General features: G+C 39.0%; 2 protein-coding genes across 2 annotated transcripts; one reads left to right on the plus strand and one right to left on the minus strand.

The window, feature by feature from the left end:
- Positions 1-6,172: 6,172 nt before the first annotated feature.
- mesd (mesoderm development LRP chaperone) lies at positions 6,173-21,871 on the plus strand. The gene is made up of 4 exons (XM_036586617.1): positions 6,173-6,230; positions 18,152-18,396; positions 19,526-19,758; positions 21,103-21,871. The coding sequence occupies exons 1-4, from the start codon at positions 6,188-6,190 to the stop codon at positions 21,335-21,337; spliced, it is 756 nt and encodes a 251-aa protein (XP_036442510.1). The 5' UTR covers positions 6,173-6,187; the 3' UTR covers positions 21,338-21,871.
- On the minus strand, positions 10,730-14,080 carry tlnrd1 (talin rod domain containing 1). The gene is made up of 2 exons (XM_036586616.1): positions 13,647-14,080; positions 10,730-13,564 (listed from the first exon to the last, which is right to left on the minus strand). Exon 2 carries the CDS (start codon positions 12,351-12,353, stop codon positions 11,289-11,291), a length of 1,065 nt encoding a protein of 354 aa, XP_036442509.1. The 5' UTR covers positions 12,354-13,564; positions 13,647-14,080; the 3' UTR covers positions 10,730-11,288.
- Positions 21,872-25,085: the final 3,214 nt, after the last annotated feature.

The raw sequence follows: 25,085 nt of genomic DNA on the forward strand, positions 1-25,085 counted from the left end.
TTCCCTGGGGCCCAGAGAGACAATAGAAAGCCCTGGATGAGGTCCACCCAGTACGGAGATGGGTTTCTGCAGACGGAGCAGGACGCAGGGTGGGGTGGGAAAAGGGCTGGCCGAGCTCTTCCACCGAGCTTTCTGTCCAAACATGAGGCCACATGGTCGATTTTGAAGCTTTCAGGCCTTTTGGGCGTGAGCCACACAAAGAAGCTACTGTAGAACATGCCAGAGAAACTCTTATTGAGAAATAAGAATAGCCACAGACAAAGCCAGATATGGCGCAAGAGGTGAAGGAGGGCAAACACGCCGCAGGTCCTGCTAGAAGTGTCAGCCAAAGGAGAAGGATGAGGAATTTCAGCTGAGCTTGAACCGCCGCCAGCTATTCTTGCCTTTTAGGCTGGGAGGAATCACGGGTGATTGGAGTTGAATATACGGGACAGATGTCAAGGCCGACAACTGGCACAGGGCTGTGCATCCTCCCAGCGGCTGACCTAAAAACACATTTTTTGTTGCAAAAAACCAAATCAAGGAAAACCAAGTTTGATGTTATAGATGTAGATGTAGACACTGTTAGAAGTTTCAGAACATACCGTTCTCTCAAGTCCATACAGTCCATGTGTGGAAACTAAGCTCTTTTGAATGTGTGATGTCACAAACACAAACCTATTTACACATATCTGCTTATTCAGCCTGCCCAGTTTATAAGGAGTGTTTTAGCCTAGACTGCTTATGAGTGAGGCTTAATACAGTGCAATCAAAACAGAGCTCGTTTACATTTCAGTCTTAAAGGGACCCCCAAAATGGGCAGAAATTGCATTTTATGTTAACTGTGAAAAGGGGGCTAGAGAATGAACCTTAGAAAATGGTCATTTAAAAAATTTATTATGAATGTTGTGGTACATAAAACCACACAAACATCATAACTCTGCTGTTGGAACAAAACCTTGTATCTCCAAAAAGGCAAAAACATACTTTCCTTTTAATGTAAGTAAATGAAACCAGACTTTTTTCCAGTCACTTTTGGGCCGTTTCTTTGGGTCCATTCACTGTAAAATTTACACACACAGTAAAGGGCATCAGGCATTTTCAAATTATGTAAAAAAAAACTGAAAAACAACAAAAATGGAGATACAAGGTTTGTTTCCGACAGCAGCGAAAAGTTTGTGTGGTTTTTGCACCACAACACTCATAATTCATTTAAAAATATGCAGAAACATGTAGAACATGGCCCTCTAAGAAGAAATTGTCACTGTATATCCAAAATATACGTTCTTTAAGGAATAAGGAAAAAGTTCTTGAATTTAGTGTAATTTTAATGTAACAACCATTTATTCCAACTAATTTTGGATCATTTCTATTGGTCCATTTCCTGGCATGTCCACACAAAGTGAAAAAAAGAGAAAGTTATGAGTTTTTCTTGACACCAGCAAATTGTTCTGAGCATCAACTACTCATGGCTGAACAGATGCACTGGCTGAAGAAAGACCTGATATTAGCTACAGCAGCAAATATGCTCCCACATTAACTACACTCTCAGAATTAAAGGTACTAAACTCTAATTGTACCATAATCCATTGATATTATATTAATTATATTTATTTTAAAGTTGTAGACTCCACATGCCCCGCCTCGTCTCCAGGCTTTTTATTTTATTGTTCTATTTTAAAACATTAGGTTATGAAAAGGTACAAATTTGTAATTTTCCACTGGAAAAACCTTATTTAAGGTATACAATTGGACCTTAAAACCACTGTTGTACCTTTGAGGGAATGTTTACATTGTTTGTACCTTTATGAGCAAAAAATGCACCTGCACAGAACCTTTATTTCTAACAGTGTTGTTTTACAGTGCAACCCTGCATCTGCAGCAATTTTCAATGCAATTTCAAGGTTGAGCTGCTCTGGATTACTGCGCTGACCTGAGAACATGAGGGCACCAAATGCTAGCATGCTGACCTGGGTGTGGTCGCTATGGGAACAGAAGCATGTCTGACAGGCTTTGGGTATCAGATCTCACAAGGCTGACATTCATCCCTGGATACTGCCAGAGGTTGCTAAGGGTCCTCCTAGAGCCCGGCTGTTCTTTCAATAATCGCACCATATGTCCTGGTTTCACCCTTTTCAGTTCTTCACACTGATAAAAAAAAATCTACCTCACATAAAGGTATGGATTAAAATGACTATTACCCTTAAGCAAAAGATAATGGTCCAAATAGGGTCCATGTTCTGTGTGTAGAATTGTTTGTGACTTTTAGGAGCTTCCACATATTTTACATTTAAAGATTTTTCCTAGAGCCATATAATCGAGAACCATCTTTATCTTTAAGAGTCTACTACAGCGATGCAACTACGGGTAACGGCCAGTCCGTGCTCCTCCCTGTTATTTGATCAGGTTTGTCCATAAATAATGACTGTAGTGTCACCTTATTCTTTGCTCCAGTGTCTTGTTACCTCTCGCATGAGTGACATTTGCTGGCATACGGTGATAAAGACTGTGACCGGGGTGAATAATTCTGGGTCCATCTGCACCATAAAAACAAAATGACAGAAAATAACCAAATATAAACATAATTACACTGGAGAAAGTGACTTGTGGATAGTTGTATGTTATACTAAAGCAATTCAAGCCATTCAAAGCAGATTGGGGTGCGTCAAACAGGAGGTCGGGATTTCCTAATTAACCTCTTGGACCCCCTGAATGTCTCAAAATTCGTAGCCTAGAAACTGTAACTAAGCCTGAGACACCTCTGAAAAACTTTATAATATGTTGTAGTATATTTTTAAATCTGAAAACTTGCCCAAGAGTTTGGTGGAAAGAGTGAATCGTTCCTCATTTCTCAAACTGAAGACAGAAGAGGAGATGTGTATGATCTCGGTGAATGTGTGGAAGAGTGCATTCCCGAACTAGAAAAGAGCATTTCTAAAAGAAGAATTGTTAAACCATATTCTGTTGCCATAGCAGCTAGCATCAGCACCGCTATGGTGAGTGAGTTAGCAGCCACCAACGCTGGAGTAGCCAGCCAACATGGGACCACCTGAATAGGTGTTGACTGAGATCTCTTCACATAGATGACATTAACACCACTAGCCTGATTAAAAATCAATATCGCTGGACTAGATGGCAAAAAAAGACTTCGAACATATAGTTTTGTACTCAGATATTTAATCATATCTGCAACTAAATGTAAAACACACTCTGCTCTGCATAATAAACAGAGTGGGTAGAACAGCCTAAACCCACACTCATAAAAATACTGTTAAATCTGTGAAATAAATGTTTTCCAAGAAGGACTTGAGTAGAAGTACAGCTCAAACAGCAGCAGCTCAAAAATTCTCCATCATTAAATGGTTAAGATGTAAATAAAATCATTCAGAGTGGTTTGATGTGAAATACTCCGCTCTAGAGAAACTTACCAAGTCAGAACTGTTCACAGTGGTGGTGATAGGAACGAGATGGCCACCTCTAAAAGCTCCCTCACAGAAAGTTATTACATGAAATGTTTATGAATACACTGCTTGATGACTGAGACACTGTTATACCATAGTTTTAATAAGGTTTTGACCTAAAACAAAATTTAAAAATACATTTATGGCTGGGATTTGCATGCACAGTCCCCGAAGAAAATACATTTTTACCACATCAACATTCCATATAAAACTCAGAAGACACATGTAGGTATACTGGCGGTTTTGGATAGTAAATAAAATGTCTATATTTGTGTTGTAGTCATGGCGACCCCTGGTTCCTATCACCACCACTATAAAGACATCTGAGTCTCTACAATCAACCATTTCACACCAAACCACTCTGAATGACTCTTTTTTACATCTCAAGCGCTGAATTATGCAGAACATTTTACAAATCATACAGAGTAACTTTTCGAACTACAGTGGAACTTAGTCCATCCAGCATCTATCAGCATAGAAACCTGACATTTCTTAGATTCTATTCTTCTCTTTTTGGATCCTTTTGGTCTAAAATAAAACAATAAACCTCAAAAGCTGGATATCATGACTAATCGCAAAGCAGTACAGATGCTGTCATGTTCGTAACATAATTGAACACAAAAACAGAATCAGTAACTCAATGTTATTGGCCAAAATGCAGCTGAGTAAAAACTAGAGTACTTTCCTCACCAATATATTCCACTAGTAAAACTATTATCATTTAAAAATACTCAGGAAAGTATACATCCATCCCAGGCTTATTACATACTAAGGCTTATCATTCAGTAACTACAGTGACTTCAATGCAAACTGGCTGAGCTATTCTTAGATTATAGAAGTGTGGAATAAAAGTTTGGGCCTGCTGGTGGGTCCTGGCCACATAAGGGGTTAGTATTGTACCTCTGTAGATGAGACTGTGTAAATGAGACTAGTTACTACACAACTCTGATTATATGGAGTATGCTATATTAGTAGTGTGGTCGATTAATAGTGCTTCATAGAGCATTATCTTTATAACAGGTGCATACAGAGATTTTATTATGATTTTGAAGGTAGTTATTTGGCTCCTGAACAGGAACTTTGGCCCCCACAAAAGATGTTCTAGACTGGTTGACCCTGAATTTTCACACTGTTGAGAAAGGCCCTCACATGATAAGCCTGAAACTGACACTGAAAGTTGAAACCTTGTTGCAGTTTTGGTACAGTTATAGTAAAGCAATAAGCCACAAGAGGCTGTGCGTTACTGCGATTTTATCATGGGAAGGGTGTTCTTCTTTTGTCATATAACAATGGACATATGATAACACAGCACTGTTTAATGCAAAATATTTCACTTTATAAGTACTTTTTGGTCACCAAATTACCACCGCAAGTCTCATTTAGCACCAATCCAGCGGTGCCTCTCTTCTTGTGCTGGGGCTGAATCTCAAACGGCTCCCTGCTCCCTACATAGTGCACTACCTAGGAATTTAAATACTGGATCCTGAAGTCCAATGGTGCAAAATATAGCTAAGGAATACTCATTTGGGACTCATCCATACTAGATAAATGCACTATTTGACTGTAGAGGCTAGAATTTCTAAACTTAAAGCTAGCACACTGTTTAGGAAATACAGATTCGTTTAAGACTGGGTTTGACACGACGTCTGACTAAAACACAAACATTTGAAGTGTGTAATCCATTTGAGTGACATTTTTACACTTTTACACTGCCGTTTTACAGTTAATCATACTGTATGTATTTTAATTCAAGTCTAAGATATTAATGATGGAGTCGTTTAGGCTGTTAGCTGTCTTTTAGCCTGTTAGCTAGCTGACCAGCCTAGTTCTAGTTAAGAAAATAAGTTGCCAGCCCCTCAGTTGAAACAAAAATCTTACTTAATCAATATACTCGGTGATCCATGCGAGCAGCATGAGAGTCAAAGATTATTCCATTAACAGCACAAGGGTTTTTTCGTGCCGTGGCGCAGTAATATACAATATAGGTGTTGTAAGGTGGTCATAGGTGTGCGTGTATCGTGGAATTTACAATGGCTCCAAATGTGGCTCAGCCAATCAAGTTTTAGGACCAGAACTATCCATTTTATAATAACACCTTTACTTCTTCTCAAGTATATTTGTGTTTTGTTTTTGTCTAACTAGTCAATTATAACATTACAAAATCTGTGATCTATGTTGAATCACTACATTCAGATTGAGGCATCGATGTATTTTTACGAATTGATTATATTGATTATAACTATTTATCTTGCGTGACAGAGCTCTGGAATTAGTTAAAGTAACTCGCTCACATCAAATAACATTGTGGTTTATTTGTTTATTGTATTTATTCTAACGTTAGTGCTCTTTGTAACAAATGACTGCTTAGTGACTGAATAAACAGCTTTGCACTTGCACATTACTGTACATTCCCCTTCCTCTTTGTAAGCAAACTCAGAGCTATTTTGTGGCAGACCCCACTTCATCGCTTTTCTTACTATAAAACAAACTGCAAACTGATCTCAGATCAGAATGAGGCCGCTTGTTAGCAACCCTACACATGTTTACACCAACCGCACCGGAGGAGGCTGGTAACCAGTAGCATTGTTGGTCAGGGATGGGCTCTTAACGTCCCTCCTTTTTAGCAGGAAATGGGCGAAACCATGGTTGAAATTATTACTCCGACATTTTGTGCTGTGAAGGAAGCGCCTCCTGATAGCAGAGGCCGTTTGGTTTCCTGTTGTGCACTAACAGTTTTGGCTTTTACCATGTGGGGAGGAAGAGGACAAAAGGATCCCGGGTCATTGTTGAGTGAGTAATGAAAAAGCAGTCAGGGGCATGTAGGTGGACTCAGAATGCCAGACAGATCTGAAGGGCCTGGTCCAAAAGCATCAAAAGCATGTTCGGAAGGGTTTAAAATGGAAAATCATTTACCACCACAAAATGGAAAATCATTTACCACCACAAACTTATAAATGAACTTAATATAGCAATAAAACTATCACCCACTTCTGTGGGTCATATACAAAAAGAAACAATACATCCACCCAGATTTTTAACTCACTGTCAGAATTCTGCTGTATTCTTGTAAACTGATAAAAAATAAAACAAAAATGTGTTGATAATTAGTCCCTAAAACCAGGCCCGTATATGTTACTTAGCTTACCCAATAGATCCATAGTTATTACATGAAATGGTGAATACCATGCCTGATGTCTGAGACACTGTTTTACAATAGTTTTAAGAAGGTTTTGACCTAAAACATTTTGTTCAAAATACATTCATGGTGGAGAGGCGCATGCATAGTCCTCAAATAAAGTATATTTCTATATTTGTGTTGTAGTCATGGTGACCCCTGGTTCCTATCACTACCACTGTAAAAAAAAAAAAGTCTCTATAATCAACCATTTCACACTAAACCACTCTGAATCACTGTGTTTTCATCTCCAGTGCTGAATTATGCAGATTTTTTTTTAAAATATCAAAGTACAGAGTAACTTTAAGAACTACAATGGAACTTCTTAGTCCATCCAGCATCCATCAGCATAAGAACCTAAAGTTTGTTAGACTCTATTCTTCTCTTTGTGGATCCTTTTGGTCTAAATGCTTATTAGTTCCATAGAAGTTACTGAATTACTGAAATTAGTTGCTACTTGGGGTGGGTAATACGACAATACATGTAATTATTATTATATAATTTATCACATCACATTAGAATATGCTTTCCTGATCAAATGAATATCGTTGGCACTTAAAGTACAGCGACTGTAGGTTTCATTACAAACAGTATAATTAGTCCTGTTTAATTAGATTCAGTACAGCACAGTACACTGAATGTTGAATAAAAATGACTATTCATAGTTTTTGATAGCATTTTTAAAAACTGCATTTTTTTTGCCGGTTCCAACTTAACAAACCTCAGGAAAACTAAATATATCAAAAAAAAAGTCACATATCGTGTCTTTAATTATTGTGATGTTATATTTTTGCCTTGTTGTCCACCCTTTGATGGATGCTTATATAGTAGTTAAAAATAGGTCTAGAAAGGCTGAGCACATAGTAATAGTAGTTAATAATAAGACTTAAAGGGAAATTCCATTTCTTTTTTATTTCTGCATACTCCAGTGGTTGAGTAAACAAAGTGCGAAATGATTCACTGTTGTGGTACAGCACAAATATAGCCAGTTTATTCATCCAAAACTACCAGTGAACCTACTTGAGTCTTCTGAGTTTTATATGGAATGTTGATGATGGTAAAATGAAGAGTTTTCTTTGGGGACTATTTTGCTTTACAATACAAAAAAAAAGTCTCAGCCATCAGGCAGTGTATTCATAACCATCTCACATAATAACTTTCTGTGAGGGAGCTTTTAGAGGTGGACGTCTGGTTCCTATCACCACCACTGTGAACAATTGTGACTCGGGGAGTTTCTCTAGGACGGAGCATTTCACACTAAACCAATCTGAATGACTCTGTTTACATCCTAGACATTTAATAAAATTGGTGGATTTCCCCTTTAAAGTTAATAACTGAGTAATAAGCCTGCAGTTGAAAGGCGTTACTCATGGTAACCTTATTTCAGAGATGAAAGTATTCCTCACACATACCATGCATGTTAGTTTCATACTGAACAATTCATAGTAGTTTCTAATATAGTAGCTAATTATACATTTAGAATAGCAAATAACCTAATAATAATAATGGTACAGTAGTTAACAGGGTTGTCATGATTTCTTAAATAAAAAATAATTGTTTAAAATCTTCTCAATGAATCAGCTTAGTGATTAATTTGCAAGCTGATCGATAAACAGGGAATCCATACCTCATTATAAAGCAGTGTTCAGCAGTCTGAACATGCTACACAAGGTGATGCTGTTATCATTTTTGTGTGCATCACTGAAATAGAGGAAACCCAAACCAGAAGGATCTCATGAATGCACATTTATAGTCAGAAATGTCATGTAAGTGAAGTAAAATTAAATGTTAGCTGTTATAAATTGTGCATGTTATGACTACTCAAAATAATCACTTGATAATCACTCAATTCTAAATATAATTGATAGTAGCTAATAAGACTTAACCCCTTGACCCTGAGATTTATCATTTTTTATCTTCAAAAATGCTAAGATTATGAATAAAAAATGAATAATAAACACTGATAAGTCAGTGATTTCTAAAACTAGTTCAATAAGTACTACAAAAAAATGCAAGAAGTTATGAGAGAGAGAGAAACTAGTGTGGGCCCAAATAGGTGGCCTTTTAGTTTAAGATTAATAGCTGAATAATAACACTGCAGTTTCATGACCTAATTTCTGAAGAAAACTATTAATTAAAACATACAAGGCCTAAGAACATCACTAAAACCAGTGCAGCAAGAAAACTGCTCTCCGTGTGACCCAGTCAGCGCACCCTATTCCATTTGTGGGGGCTAACAAAGTCAAGATTTCAGACTTCAAACACGGGCCTGCCAGAGCTGAGGGCAGAGGGAGGCTTATCGCAGCCTGTGATAACAAATGGAACATATCAGGATCCACTTTAGGTGGGATATGTGCTCAAGAGCTCTTCAAAGGCCGACACATTATTGGGGTTAACCATGCTGATCCACGCCTCATGAAAAAACTGATAATACAGATTCATATGCCCTCCTGGAAAAGCGAGTTTTTTTTTTCCTTTCCCACCGCAAGGAAAGAAAAAAAACTTTCATCCATTAAAAGAAAGCCAAATATCTGGCTTAACTTTAACCATTCAATTCACTGCGCTGCAGCTGTTAGCCAATTTCAGACCAATGTTTATATTCAAAGAAAATGGAAGGAATTTGAGAGGCATTTTCCAAAAGGCCTTTTACAATTGACAGTGACAGGCTGAAGGTGGCACACTCTCAACACACATAAACTCATGGATCCTAGTACTCAGTAGCAGCTAAAAACAAGATGAATGCTATTATATGTCCCTAGTGTGGGAACAAAATACGCAAAAGGGTAACTTTACTTAACCATAAGTTACTGTACTGGGAAGTAGTTTTGGTACGATTCTACTCGTCCATTCATCGTATATGGTCAAAGAATGTGAATGGATGCTGGAGCTTTAAAAATTCTGTCCAAAAATAAATAAATACATAAAAACTACAAAAATGCATACACAAAGTTTTGCTCTGACTTTGACGACATTATTCAATGGTGCTGCAATAGAAACTAAATTGAATAAACTGAATGAAATCCAGTCATTTTCATAGCATATATGTCCTTTGTTCAGGTAAAGTACAGTCACATACAAACATTTTAAGACCCCTCAAATGTCATTTTGTTGATTTTCTAAATGAAAATAAGGTAACAGAACTGTAAGGCATTTTTCTACAAATTTTAGCTGCTATCTATTTGAGTTTAACATATTGGAAAAAAAACATAAAACGTGCCATAACTTTTGCAAAGGTCACATTTGTTTCTCCCTGAATGTTAAATTCAGCAAATAAACAGTAATTGTGCATTAAAATGTGCAGAAATGCGTTCACTTAGAAAACGAGGGGCACCCAAACTTTTGCACACGACTGTAACGGACAAACAAATCAAACAAATTCTCTGCAACAAGTATACTAAAGACAAATGTCACACTGTTGGCTATATTGCAGGTCCTGTGTCTTATATATCGTCAATGTCATATCAAAACATTGTAACCTTCATTGTTTTCATTTTTATGTATTTTTTTTACACAATCTGGAAACACCAGCTGTCCTTTACATTGTGCGGACGTTTTATGACAAATAGATCAAAAGACATGGCCCAAAATTACTTGGAACAAAAATTTGTTACATTAACATGCATGAAAGTTAGTAACATTTTTTCCTTTCTCCTTTATGTTACCAGCAACAAATTATTTACATTAAAGGGAAATTAAAGATTTGAATGTTTTATCATTATTGACTGAACATGCCCTAAACGTCATATGCTGTAATGAGTTGTCATGACGGATTTTGATCAGTAATATAAGAGTGTCATGTGACCATTATTGGTAACTGCCATGAAACTAATTTTTGCCAAGCGTGCTCTAGTTATCTGTCGTGACATCAAACATTATGGCATCTGACATCACCAGAAATGGTAATATGATAGTGTTATATCACTAGATATAATCTATCATGACAGCTCATAACAACACACGACATGCTTATGTCAATGTAATGTAGTAAAGTTTTATGGTTCTCCTTGTAAACTTATCCGTTCAAGGTTTTGTTAAGAAAGCGTTATTTAATTACTGTGCGCTCCACACAATCTGTATTAAAACCCCACTCTAATGAGGGAGACGTGAACAACTCTCACATATGAGAAACAACACTTTAATAAGTTGAAATAAATACTCCAGTACATGCATGATCAAAAAAAAGACATTAAAATGCTATTGTAAGTCTGGTAAATAGTGTAAAACCTATGGCACGCACTCACAGCAGCTTTAACCCATCAGAAAAAGTCACACAACGACATCCATCACACACGTCAAAAGCTACAACCGTCACTCCGTCTGAGGCCTTCAGACGCCTAAAACTGAGGTAAACTTTTCTGCTAGTTTCCGTTAAGTTTGGGAGATCTAATTTTACAAAGTCTGCAGCTACCAGTGAGTGAGCATGAGTTAGAAATGATGTCTGTCAGTTTCGGCTAGGGTTTTTATTACATCCAGCGCAAGAAAAACCTGCCTCCTCCCTCGGAACCTCGGTGGAAATTATGAAATACAGCCTAGCTCTCGTTTGACAGGCTAAATTCAGACACATCCCCCTACATTCACTCAATAGGATCACACAATACGGGTGTATTGATTAAAACCTGATTAGTCTCTTTGGTACATAAAAAAATAAACAAATAGGGCTACTTGTGTATCCGTTAATTCACAGAATGAGAGTTGACTGGCGGTAGAGTTCTGGGTGAGGATCGTTCCCTTAGCGCCTGCGAAAGCAGCGTGCAGCCGTCCGAGACGGCACAGGCCGAGTTCCGAAGGCGCTCCCGGTACCCCGGCATCTGGGCGCTGTTTTCGGGGTGCTGGGATATATCCCTGAGGCCCTGGGTGAGAAGGACACAGGCCGAAACCACGCTCATAGCGCCCCCTAGCACGGCCGTCTGCACTGCTTTGCCTTCCGGACTGAGCGCAGCCGGCTTGCCCAGAAACTGCGGCTCCGTCGCAAACCCCACCAGCGCGTGGACGGCCTGCACCAGCGGTCCGCTGAAGAGTACGCAACGGTTCCGTGAAAGTTCGCTAGGGCAGGTTTTTACCTCTTTCACGCAGGCGAGCAAGGCCGTGGCACTGGTGCTCATGCACTTGACACTGGCCTTGAACTGCTCCTTGGCGAATCTGTCCTTGGATTTTTCACTGGCCAGAGAAGAAGCATCGGTGAGGGTGGTGAGGTTCCTCAGGATGTTCTGCGACACCTCCAGGAGAAGCTGTGGGGTCAGGTCGGCCAATGGCGTCAACCGGAGGACGCTGCAGGTCTGCTCCACCTCATGCCGGCAGCGGGTCACTTTGTAGCGGTCCACGAGCCCCGGCACAGCAGGCTGCGAACCCGGAGTCTCCACAGCGGCCAAATACGCCGCATGAGCCGAGAACTCCGTCAGAGACACCACCAGGTCGCCCATCTCCACCAGCCTGTCCCCAACCTCCACAAACTTGCCCATGTTGAGCTGGCTCTGGATGTCATGAGTGATGATGGATAGCTCTTTCGTCCGGGCGATCACCGTATCCCGGCATTTGTCGAAAGTCTCTGCCACCTGCTGACCGTCCGCCGTCACCACCGGCCTGGTCTCACTGGACAGCAGAAGCAGGTCCGCCACCAGCTGCATCTTGCTTTTGCACGAGTCACAGATGGATGAAAGTCTTTTCCTTTGCTGCAAGCTGCCACTCAGGATGTTGGTCGGAACCTCGCTATCTGACTTTCCCGAGCCACTACTAGCCATAGTAGGGTGGTCGAGCTACTGTCCGGAATTTTCTTTTTTGTACAAAATACAGGTTACACCACACATTCCATAGTATAAACTCATAACTTAGATGTATTTCTTTTCTTTTTCTTCAGCACACCTTCTCTGAGAAAACCTGAAACTGGCCTTAAAAGAGTCTTCTGTAATGTCCTTCAGAAAATATGCTAATATCCACTATTAAATTGTTCAGAATTTTAGTAAACGTTTGTAAGAAAATCAGAAAATATAGTATAATGCAACTTCACTCATGTTCTGGCATAGTTGTGATATGAACAAAAAACAGTTGGGAATAGTCTGAGCAATTGAGGTGAAAATCAAGGCTATGAATCAAAAATCCCTTCAACCGAATGACTCTAAACTGCTCGGTATTTCTGTAATTTGACCTTAAATGTGCCGGCACTTTATGCGAAATCACATCTATCATGCTTAAGGTAACCTGAACAGTTTCACAGGTTGTACGTTGCCAATCTTGGTCCAACAACACACAAAAACAACAAACAAACAAACAAAAAAACAAACACTTGCTGCAGTGCCACAACAGAGCCCAAATCAAGGCAAAGTGCAAGATGATAACAGACATCCAATTACACTCGTGTCCATTTTCTTAATTCGTGCCAAGCCAAGGGGTTTTTAAAGGTCCTGCTCTCCTTGTCGCGGTCGCAGGATGTGGATCCAACGTATTGCTGAGCACGAACGACCTGTCCAGTGTAGCCCACCCGTTTAAAGCAGGGGTGAGTGTCATGCCTGTTTTAATGCAGAGGAGGCAGTTTGGATCAGCCTGCCAGGTACGGCTCCGCCGCTTCAGCACCATCATCCCATGAGACCTCCAAAATAAAAGACTCTGCTACAGCGGGGGGGCTTCCCACACCTTCCTCGGTTTTCAACCTCTTCTTCTTCTTCGCACACAAACCCGTGATGTAGACCAGTCGCTTGTGAAGGCTCAGTTCCTTACCAGGCATATCTACCGTTCCATAGGCCCTCCTCAGCCAAAAGCAGGGAACAGCCTCGTCCGGCACGCAGAGCCAAGGTCTTTGCTCTGGCTGGCCATCTCTCTCACGCTCCAAAGTCTGTTTAAATGGAGAAATCCTCAGGCCTGAGCAGCTCAGTGAGCTTGTTGGGAGACACTGAGCTTTTAGTTGTACATCTTGCTATCAGGAAGCTCTGGAGGGTGTGGCTGCTTCACTGCTTCACTGCATGGAGGGAAACAGCAAGGCATGAGGGACTTTTATCTCCTTCAAAAAGGGCTTTTTCTTCAAAACAAAGCCTTGTTACCTCAAGCCAGCGGTCCTCTGAGCCAAAACAATCCACTTCCACTCCTTCCCCGGCGCTCCTACACATTAAAAACCTTTTAGTTTTCACATGAAAAGTTGCTTCACCCCCTCCATCGGTTCCAGAGGCCTGTAGCCGGTACGAGAGAAAATACTGCTCAAAAACAAGTCCGGAAAAGCTGCCTGTCGTCGCCCTCCGTCCTCGCTTCGCCTGTTTATTCCCTTTTCAGACTCGCCGACGTGTTTTCGGCTCGTTTCTGCCAGCTGCTTTCACTATCTTCACCTTCACAGGCTGGTTAATCTTTAGTTTAGCTAGCCTAGCCTCGGCTAGCTCGCTAACGTTTCTGTTTCGTGCTCCCGCCGGCGCTGGATTTGTGTTGAACGTTTCCAACACACCCTTAAAGGGCAGCTCCACCGACCTTTCAGAATTTCTTCACAAATGTAAACGGGGCCATTCGGAGCGCTTTGGTGTCAAATGATCCGTTCAGGAGAAAGCTGTAGAGTCAGAATTGTTCACGGTGGTGGTGATAGGAACCAGACGCCGACCTCTAAAAGCTTCCTCACAGAAATATATTACATGAAATGGTTATGAATACGCTGTCTGATGCCTGAGACATTGTTTTATGGTAGTTTTGTGATAAGGTTTTGGCTTAAAATGTATTTATTAAAATGTATTTTGTAATCCTGTTTTACATCATATATCCTTAAAAATGATCTTCAGAGTCTCAGTTCGCTCTGTGTTGCTGACACTAACTGTGGTGAGATTTAATTTCTCTCATATTTCTTAAATTCTCCTCATGTTACTCGCTCAAACGGGTCTGTTAACACAGCAAATGTCCCAAGTTTTGGCTGATGTTTATGTACACGACGTCTCTCCGTCTTAGCTTTCGTTTTAAACGATGCATTTTCTTTCGCCCTTCCGCTTCTGGAAACTGGAAACGTGTCTGCAAACCAGCAGATCTACTCGCGGCGGCTGAAATCGGATTCTGAGCGCTGAGGGAAAGGAATGTGACGTCGTACTTTAGTTCACTTTTCATTGGACGAAAATAAACGCTAAGAACGGCAGGAAGCCAATCCAGGGGCAGGGGGCGTGGCTACATGAAACATTTCGGTATATACGCTCTCCACACACTTTATTAGAAAGCGCTACCTTGTGCTTCCACTGCCTGGCCACTTTATTGGAAACACCTACTGTACATTGATGTGCAGTTACAGACTGTAGCTCAGCTGTTTATCAGCCCCTCTATCGCATTCAGTTTCATGTAGTATGTAAACATATCACCCACTGTCCAGTCCATACAGCCGAAACATAACAAGTAAGCTGCAAAATCAGCTCGTTTTGAATAGGATTGTTTTTGATGTCAGCACATTTACATATATCTGCATTCTCTGTCTGAAGTAGTTTGTTCTGAAGTTATAAGGAGTGTTTCAGCCCAAATTGCTTTTTGAGTCATGATACAGGGCAACCAGTCATAACAGAGCTAATTTAAATATGTCAGTCTTAAAGATGCAGTAATAATGATAAAAATAGCCTCTTTAATTCTGAAAGGTAAAGAGGAGATGGAAAATACTCATGTAAAAATTAATTATGACTGTTTTTGGTGCATAAATACTCACAATTTTTTAAAAGGGAACGAATTAAATAAAAGAAAAACATAAGATGGGCTTTTTAAAAGTAGTAGGTAACTTTGCTAGCACGCTTCTTACATTTATAATGTCCATAATATATTATAAAGATCTCTTTTTTTGCGTTCCTTTTCTTTTAATTAAGCTGAGATCTACTTTTATGTCATTCTTATTTTTTTATCTTAAACTTAATCAGAACAGAGCTAATTTATATATATCAATCTTAAAAGCGCAGTAATAATAATAAAAATAGCCCGTTTTATGGTATATTTAATCATTTTTTTTATTAAGTGAGTAAGAGTTCTAAAGCTGTTTTTCTAAAAATGTAAAAAGACTACGTTCTTCAGTTGAGGATGTTTATGTCCCACTAGCCTGGTTTATGACACATAACAGTTTATTTTTTATGTTTCACCAATAGGTTTCCATACCATGATACAATATTCAATATGCAAAACTGTTGTTATTCAACGGTATGATCATCATCATCATCATCTTCATCTTCTTTCTCTGCCGGATTTTGTCCGCTAAGTCGTCCCGCAGTTTTCAAGATGTCAACACCATTCCAACTCCGGAATGTTTGGTTTGATCAGGAATGGTGTGCTTGTATACAGCTTTTTGACTGGATGTAGGTTTTTCGTACAATTATTATTAAATAACAATGTTTTCCCCATTTAAATGAATAGGTTGCAAAAGTTTGTGCATCCAGCTAAGTCCATTAGAAACACCAAATTAACCAAGTGGGATGTCATAGCAACCACCTAGCAACCACATAGCAACCACTTGAGATACTATAGCAACTGCCTAGCAACACCCTTGTGAAAACCTGGGATACCATAATAACCATCTAGCAACACCCCAACAACCATCTGGGATACCATAGCAACCACCTAGCAACATCCTAGCAACCACCTAGCCTAGGATACCATAATAACCATCTAGCAACACCCTAACAACCACCTAGGATACCATGATAACCATTTGGTGACACCCTAACAACCACCTAGAATACCATGATAACCAACTAGTAACACCCTAACAACCACCTAGCAACTCCCTAGCAACCACTTGGGGTCCTATAGCAACTGCCTAGCTGCACCCTAGCGACCATTTAGGATACCATCTAGCAACACCCTAACAACCATCTGGGATACCACAGCAACCACCTAGCAAACTTAAGCTGTGCAATTACTCTGCATTTTCTTCAGGAAATGCATTTCTTTGTTTGTATTTTTTATTTATTTATTTTTTTTTTAAATGGGATTTCGATGCGACCAAAATACTGGATGATAAAAACTCATTATTTATTTTTAAACCATATTATTTGACTGATTTGAGAATTTTCTCCAGATTTGTGTTCAAGTAACAAATAGACCAAAGGAAACTAAACATTTCTATATGGACAGTAATGGGTTAAGCATGGAAAAGTACAGTTACTGAACAAGTTTGAAACTGTGAGATTTCTTTTCAGTGCTGTATGATACTTCTTACATTTTTTGCTATGTTAAATTCAGCAAGTAAGCAGTAATTGTACTTTAAAATATGCAGAAGTGTGTTCTCTGTGGTGAAGGTGTTAACTTATTCACACTTAGACATAAAGAAACACATTATTTTAACTTTATAACTTTTGCATATGACTGCAGGAATCCTGCAGAAATTCCTCTAAATGATTTTCACAAGAGATGCAGTTTTAATGGGATCCGACAGTTAACGGAACAGTACAGTTTAAAAAATACAGTCACTGGATTAGTCTAAACACTTGCAAACAGTTATAAACTGGGCTGGGCCTGAGTGTAGGGAGAGTGGGGGGGGGGCTTTCTGCAGTGTGCGTCGGGGCCACAAGTTCTGCTTTGTCAGTTGTACAGCTGTGCAGGGCACGGTGCCATTTGGGTGGAGTGTCCTGAGAGGAAACAGTTCCGATTCTGTTGAATGAGCCTCACACTTTGTGCGCTTCCCATGCAGGCAGAGGCACTTTGGGAGGGAGGGGGCGTTCACTGAAGTGAAGCTGAGAGAGCCCAAAATAATTCAGCACCCTTATAGAACTGTACTGAACAGTATTCATGCTCAGAGAGTACAGGTGTAATGGCCTTAGTGTTGGGGTGAGGTTGTAAAAGCGAGGCTGTCTTTTCAGTTTTAACTTAAAGGGTCGATATCACGTTAAACCAAACTGTTCTCACATTTCTGAAATAAGAGTTTGACATCGTATCTAACCATATCACTCACTGCCCAGTCCATTTAGCCAATATAAAAAAACTAGCCTGAAGAGAAATACCCTGTTTACTTCTGAGAGGTAAAAAATATTGGAAAATATTGAAGTAAAAATGAATTATGACTGTTTTTGGTGCATAGATACTCACAAATGTTTCAAAAGGGAAATATTAAATATGAGAAAAGCACCCTTCTTCCACAGAGAAGGACCTATGTGTAATGTCCATAACATATAATAATAATAATAATAATAATAATAACAACAACAACAATAATAATAATAATAATAATAATAATAATAATAATTATTATTATTATTATTATTATTATTATTATTATTATTATTATTTTGCATTTCCATTCACATAATTAAGCTGTCTACTTTTATGTCGTTATTTTTTATTTTTTATTTTAAATTTTGATTTTCTCACAGAAGAACAAAAAATCTACATTAAAAGTCTTTTTCTTTCTTCCTCTTTATAACAATCACATTTAAGTCATTCAATATAAATGACAAAAATCTTTTTATGTTGCATTTTTTATCTATGATGTGACGTCACGTTCACATTTAAATTATTAAAATGTAAGATTATTAAAAATGCTTACTTCTTATTCATTTCATATTTCATATTTAAATACAACTTATTTTTAAATCATTTATATATTTATTTTTGCAAGGTGACGTCAGGGCCCTTTTCCTAAGCTCTGACGTCGTGAAGCCCTCCGCCAATCAGAAAGCTCCAGGTAGAATCATGGCGGCTCCCAGCGGCTGGAGGAAGACTGCGTTGTTTCTGTTTATTTCTGTTTGTATTATTTCAGTGTTTGTTACAGTAACGGACTGTACAGACACCAAACCTAAAAAGAAGAAAGATATTCGGGATTATAATGATGCAGACATGGCCAGACTGCTGGAGGAGTGGGAGGTGAGCAAACAGCAAGCCGCGTTTTTAAAACGTTAACTTCAGCAAACAGATAGCGTAAAGGTCCAGATAAAACCTATTTTTTTACAATTGCTAGTGTTCAGCGGTTAGTTATAGCTTACTTGTTACAGTAATGTAAAGTTTTAGTGAGCGTACCATGTGTTTTACTTGTGTTAAGCTGACGTTGACTAATTATTCACCAGCTTTTTATTCGAATTTTCCGTTCCACCTTAAATGGTGCAGCAATTACATTCATGTAACATGTAACTGCTGCACCATTTAAGGTGGAACCGGAAATTCGAATAAGAAGCTGGTGCCTGTCTATCTGTTTGTCTGCCTTTCAATTTATCTTTATAAATCTCTTTGTAAGTTTATATGTTTGTTTTTCAACCCACATAACAGTCTTATCCATTGGCCTTTACATGTCTGATTAAAATACCAGCCTATTTTTAGACTGAGCTGCAGTAATGGTTTGTGTGCCTCCATGCAAGCAGCACATTATGTAGCCCTATAAATAAAGGTATTGGTTTTTACCATTTGAGGGGGAATTGTGTAGAATTATATCTTTCAAAAATAACCTTCTTTAAAGGTCACTCTTAAAAAAGATGGTTCTTCAAGGCTTCTGTTGAGAACCATGAGTTTTGTATGTAACCATTTCACACTTAAATGGTTCTTTGCATGGTGAAATCGTTCTTCAGCTTGATGCAAATGTGTTGTATATGGTTCTGTATAGGATCTTTCTGAAAATGGTTCCATATAGCACCAAAAAAGATTCTTCTATTGTTACGATCACTCTTTAAAAAGATGGCCAGCCAAGGGTTCTTTAGTAAAGAAAATGGTTGTATAAAGGACCATGAACACTCAATAAACCCTTTGCATGATTAAAGGGTTCTTTGCGTCATTAAAGGGTTCTTTAGATTGCTGCAAAATGTGCACGAATGTTCTATGGTTCTATATAAAACCTTTTTGAAAAGAGTTCTATATAGCACCCAAAGGTGGCCAGTCACCATTTGCTGGTCATTTTCTATAGTTCTCAGTATTAGGAACATGACCCTAAAGGCTGTAAAGAAGTGTTAACTGTAATTGTTTATCTCTATTGTCTCTTGTTTGTTTGCACACTTTCCGTTTACAGAAGGATGATGAGATTGAGGAGGGCGATCTGCCGGAGCATAAAAGATCCCCACCTCCAATTGACTTCTCTAAAGTGGACCCGTCCAAACCTGAGGAGCTCCTGAAGATGTCCAAGAAAGGGAGGACCTTGATGGTGTTTGCATCCGTGTCTGGAAATCCTACGGAGAAGGAGACGGAAGAGATTACCAGCCTGTGGCAAGGAAGCCTCTTCAACGCCAACTTTGATGTTCAGAGGTGCCATTTTACAGTTCAGTTCAGCTTTCACTGACTTAATTTAACTTTTAGTGTAAGACTTATTGGACTAGTATTCACGCGTTTGTTCTCCTCTTGAGACGTGGGCTGATCTTTAGTTATTCCAAACTTTCACATAAATATTATCGTTATAATTTTATTTACTGATATATTTTTTTTGGAAACTGCTTTCAGTGATCTAAGCAAGGCATCTGGGTGCATCCTATTTTTGGAATTGTATTTTGCTGAGTATGTAATTAGAACCGGCATGTTTTTACCCATTATCCCTCTAGGGTCCAATTTGATGTTTCTATGTTTGTTCATGTATCTTTATGATAATCCAGCGCAGAAATATGGTTCAGTCTGTAGAGTCACCCTTTCCATTCCATCTTATCACGAGATCATATGTGACTCACATCCGGAGTTATGAGGCTATAAAGAGCGGTACATGTCATCTGCCTCTCACTGTGTGGAACTGGTGGATTTGTGTGTCCATCTACATTTTGTGTGAAACTTACCGATGGACACTCAGGAAATCACTAAGGTCTGTCCTGTCACGCCAGAAACCCTTCATTCTTCATTCAGTCCACATCGGAGACACATGTGAAATGGCGTGCAGAGAGTTTAGAGCTGCTGAAGTTGCTGCAGCCGTTTTGGAAAGTAGTGGTGAAGATAACGGGGCATTTTAATATAAAACATAAGGGGATCATGTTTTATGCAAGAGCCTTTAAAAGATAATTGCAAAAATCGAGAAAATTGAACGTTGACCTCAGAAAAATGTTTTTTTTATACACTCCTGCGTTGCAGTAAATTAAATGATAATGCTCCGTGTGACTGATGATGAAATCTGAATCTCTTCACAAATGTTCAATAATTTGACATAGAAATTAGCTAGATTTCCAGATAAAAAAAACCCAATATTAATTCACAGTAAATTAATATTAATATTAATATTGTCATTATTAGCAAGGCAAAGAAGAATTACAAGAAAAATAAAACATGGCTTAGACAAAAATAAATGTGGTATGAAAATATTTACAGTCCCATAACAGACTCTGAATCTTTTTGCAGTTATTTGTGATTCTATTAAGGGGAAAAAATAGCTTGACCAAACATGCTAATGTGGCCAGAAGTTAATAGTCATGATGTCATTTCCATAACGCTGACTGGCTTAACAGTTCCTTGAACAGGAATCGGAACCGCATTTTCCTTCCATACCATGCCATACATCTGGAATCAGGGAGGGTCTGATATGATGGATCGTGAGAAAGTTCCTGAACTAACGAGGTAAAAAAGGTCAATTTAGATTTTAGGTTGACTTTATTGCCTTTCCCCTCCTCTGTGCAGGTTTGTGGTGGGCTCCAACCGCGTCATCTTCATGCTGCGTGATGGCAGTTACGCGTGGGAGATTAAAGACTTCCTTATCAACCAGGACCGCTGTGAGGACGTCACCGTGGAGGGGCAAGTGTATCCCGGGAAAGCGGCCAAAAAGGACAGCAAGGAAAAAGAACAGAATGACACCAAGAAGAAGAAAGACAAGAAAGCAGCCAACCGAGCAAGTAAAAGCAAACAGGAGCTATAAGACACCTGACTTTAGCGAGGTTTCTGGAGCAGGAGCTGGAGAGGGGCAGGAGAAAGCCCTAATCAGAGACTACATGGAGAGAAGAAGTATCCAGCCAAGGTGTTTGACACTAACTTCAGAGGTTTAGTGTTTTGTTTTCGACTCTAGTATGAGCCACTGTTACCAGGGTACTGCTTTATGAGTCATTTTCTTTCGTTCCAGAAGGTGTTCGCTTCAAAATCCTAGAATGGAGTAGTCAGGTTACTCTTTAGTCATGTTATTTTTGTTCCACGATTGCCAATCCTCACTCAAGCATTACACAGCTTGATTAATTAAAAAAGGAAAAATGTCATTAAAATCAAAGTTTCTTTGATATTTTACTCACATAAATGGTACATAGTCAATCAAGATTAAGGAAATTACAATTAAGGCCTTCACAATCTTTTTCTTTTTTTTTTTTATATATATCACTCAACTTGCAACTGTAAAATGTTTAATTTCCTCACAGTATTGCCTTTGGAGTGAGAAGAATAAAACAATTTTGTAATTAACTCATTCAGGCTTTCTTTAGTTTACTTTACATTTGCATGGAATGTAACTCAATAATGACTTTTGCCCCGCCTCTAAAACATCCTCATCTAAAACGTCTTATTTTCTCAAAATATTGACCTAATATCTCTAAATAGTGGCACACTTGCTCAAAATATTGATCTAGTGTCTTGAAATAACAATGTGGATTTCTTCAAATCTCGAGACACTATGACAAAATAATTAGCCAATTAACTTCTAAGGGAAGTAAGCAATAATTTCAGTATACAAATTCATTATTTTGACATGCTACATCAATATTTTGAGAAAATAAGTAATTTCCAGGTAATAAAATATTTCCAGATATATTTCCAAGGTACTAAGTATTCAGTATGTTTGAAGAAGAAGTAATTTTGAGATAAGTTGCTTTTTTCAGAAAATAAGTCATTTTTTTCAAAATAATAAGTCAGAAATTTGACATATAGCTGCCAGAAACAAAGTAGGTGGAAAAAAAGAGAGAAAAACATGTGGGCCTATTAAAAAAAAACCTCCTCTACCCAAAGGAATTGTGCTTCCATACATTTTTATCTTTGGCCCAGAATCATTTCTCTAAGTAAAATTAGATACTTTGCTTCAGATAGAACACTACACAGCTTTTGCCCTCGGTGTGCTGATCTGAGCTCTACATTGACCCAAAGTTCCTCTGTGGTTCAAGTGTAATAGACGTCGTTTGGTACACGTGTCTGCCAGCTAGCAATTACATGGTTCACTGATATCTCCACGTTTTGAAAGGGCCTGTGGATATTACAGTAAAGCTGCGTGTTTTTGCATTTCATGTTCATGTAATTTTGTGCATCAGCAGCCTGCTGATATATGAAAATGTGGCCTGAAAAGTGACTGGAATATTCAGAGCAACTATATAACACATTACTATGAAAGTTTCAGTGAAAGCATTAGGTCAGGGGAGGCTGTAGATTGGTAAAGGTTGGGCCAAGAATCAACATTTGCACTGCTGCTACACAGAGAATATAGCTACTTGTGTTGGCAGCTATAGCAACCGTTTTCGTTTCAGAAACCACCTAAGCAAGTCTACTGAGATTACTTACACCGATCGACCATAACATTAAAGCCACCTTCCTGTTTCTACACTCATTGTCCATTTTATCAGCTCGACTTACCATACAGGAGCACTTTGTAGACAGTTACAGACTGTTAGCCTCCTTTCACCCTGTGCTTCAGTGGTCAGGATCCCCACAGAGCAGGTGTTATTCAGGTGGTGGGTCATTCTCAGCACTGCAGTGACGCTGACGTGCTGGTGGCTTGTTACTTGTCACTCAACATTAATGTTAGCTGGCTAGCTTGTTGCTAGAAATGCTCACTTCATGTAGTGTCCCTGTTTTTCACACTTTGTAGCCCGTATGTGTAAAAATTGAAAACAATTGCAAGCTCTGACTTTCCACGTTCGAGCCAAGACAAACTCAAAGTCAGGCTGGCAGTTTGAACAATGCTAATTTGTGGTGTAGCCTCCATTACCTAGCTCATTAGCTTTGTAGCTCCAGTGCAAAACCAAAAAGAAGAGAGTAAACCTCACTCCCCAAATATGTCTTGGATGACTGACTGTATTTTGGTTAAAGAGGGACCTATATAAATTTGATTTTTGGCTGAACCATTGCATTACACAGTTTGAACTTCAGAGAAAAATACTCTGTGGAGAAGCTAATGCTCTTTCCTCAGTATTGCTATACATAAAATGTCTCCCTACTCCCTACCTGGTGTGAGAACTCTTCCAGCTTGAAAGCTGCGAAGGAATAAACGTTATCTGATACCTACAGTGGTGTGTATATAAAAAGGCAGCCATACTTTATCTGTATTGACGATAGCGTTCACCGCTATCATGTTTAATCTGTGGCGGGAGACCCACTCTGACATGTTTTGAGATGCAGGGAGGCTTTGGGGATCAAGAAGGATGTGAAGGCCAGAATGAAACTTGGAGCTTTGCTTAAACAATGTTGTAAGTAAAAGGTTGTTGGAGACCTGAAATACGGGCTCAAAAGAGATTAAATCCAAACATTACGAATGTGGCCGAAATCCACCTGGATGCTGCGGAGGAATGAGCTCAGAAGAGCCAGACAGAGTGAAGGACTCAACAGAGAGAGGCCTGTCACAACAACGAGAGAAACTAATGGATTCATCCATCATCTGTTACTTTCTGCCTTCCTTGGGGATATTAAATCAAAACAATCACATTTCACCCTTTAGTGTTGCGCTGGAGGTATGAGGCTAGTGTAGCTAACATTAGCATTGTGCAAACTACTTACATTTGTGTTAAAAGCACACTCTGGCCAGAAATGTAACCTTCACTACATAATGTAATGTTACATAAATTGTTATTTAAATGGTCTTTAATTCCAAGCTCAGTTACAAACAGCAGAACATGGGCTACAACACGTCTATGCATATGCTAGGCTAAAGAAATATGTTTTTATCTGCCCTGTTGATATGAATTCCATGCTGGTCTAAGCTGGTGTGGTGCTGGTTTAGTGGTTACTTAGCATGGTTATTCTGGTTGACCAGCATACCAGCATCCAAAACACAACATATGCTGCTTTTGCTGGTGATCAACCATGCTAGACTATGCCGTTTTTTCTAGCTGTTGCAAACATGCTTACATGCTTAGACAGTAGTCGATAGAATGAGAGTTTCTGATTTTAAAGACTGGCCAAATCTCCCCCTGATTATGCATGTTAAAAGTGGGAGGTACATATGACAGCTTTGGGTTTTTGTGGTGGGATGTTTTGAATTTTTTATTTTTCAGGTGAACACAGAAGGAAGGCAGATAGCTAACGACTATGTAAGTGTAGCTGTATAATAACTTAAATGGACAGAATGCATTACTCACATCTATCTTTCTTTCTAAACTGTTTTCTTTACAATTTTGTCTAATAACTGAGGTACATACACTACACTAATGCTAGTTTGGTTGTATGTATTAGCCATAGATATACATACTAGATGGCGCGTTGAGTCCTTTCAGGCACGTCACCGGCACTGCCATTTTGGGGCGGTCAACGTCACAGCTGGACTGCATTCAGTACCATTAAAGAGTGGCAGTTTAAGAAAGATATTGCCCAAAATTATACTATTTCAAGAAGATTGTACTCAGAAAACGGGATAGGGGCGGGACGTTTGTGTGATGTTTATGTGTAGATATGACTGTGTGGTTGGTGATGCACAGAGAACC

Source organism: Colossoma macropomum, unplaced genomic scaffold (assembly GCF_904425465.1).
Source record: "Colossoma macropomum unplaced genomic scaffold, Colossoma_macropomum, whole genome shotgun sequence".
Lineage (NCBI taxonomy): Eukaryota > Metazoa > Chordata > Actinopteri > Characiformes > Serrasalmidae > Colossoma > Colossoma macropomum.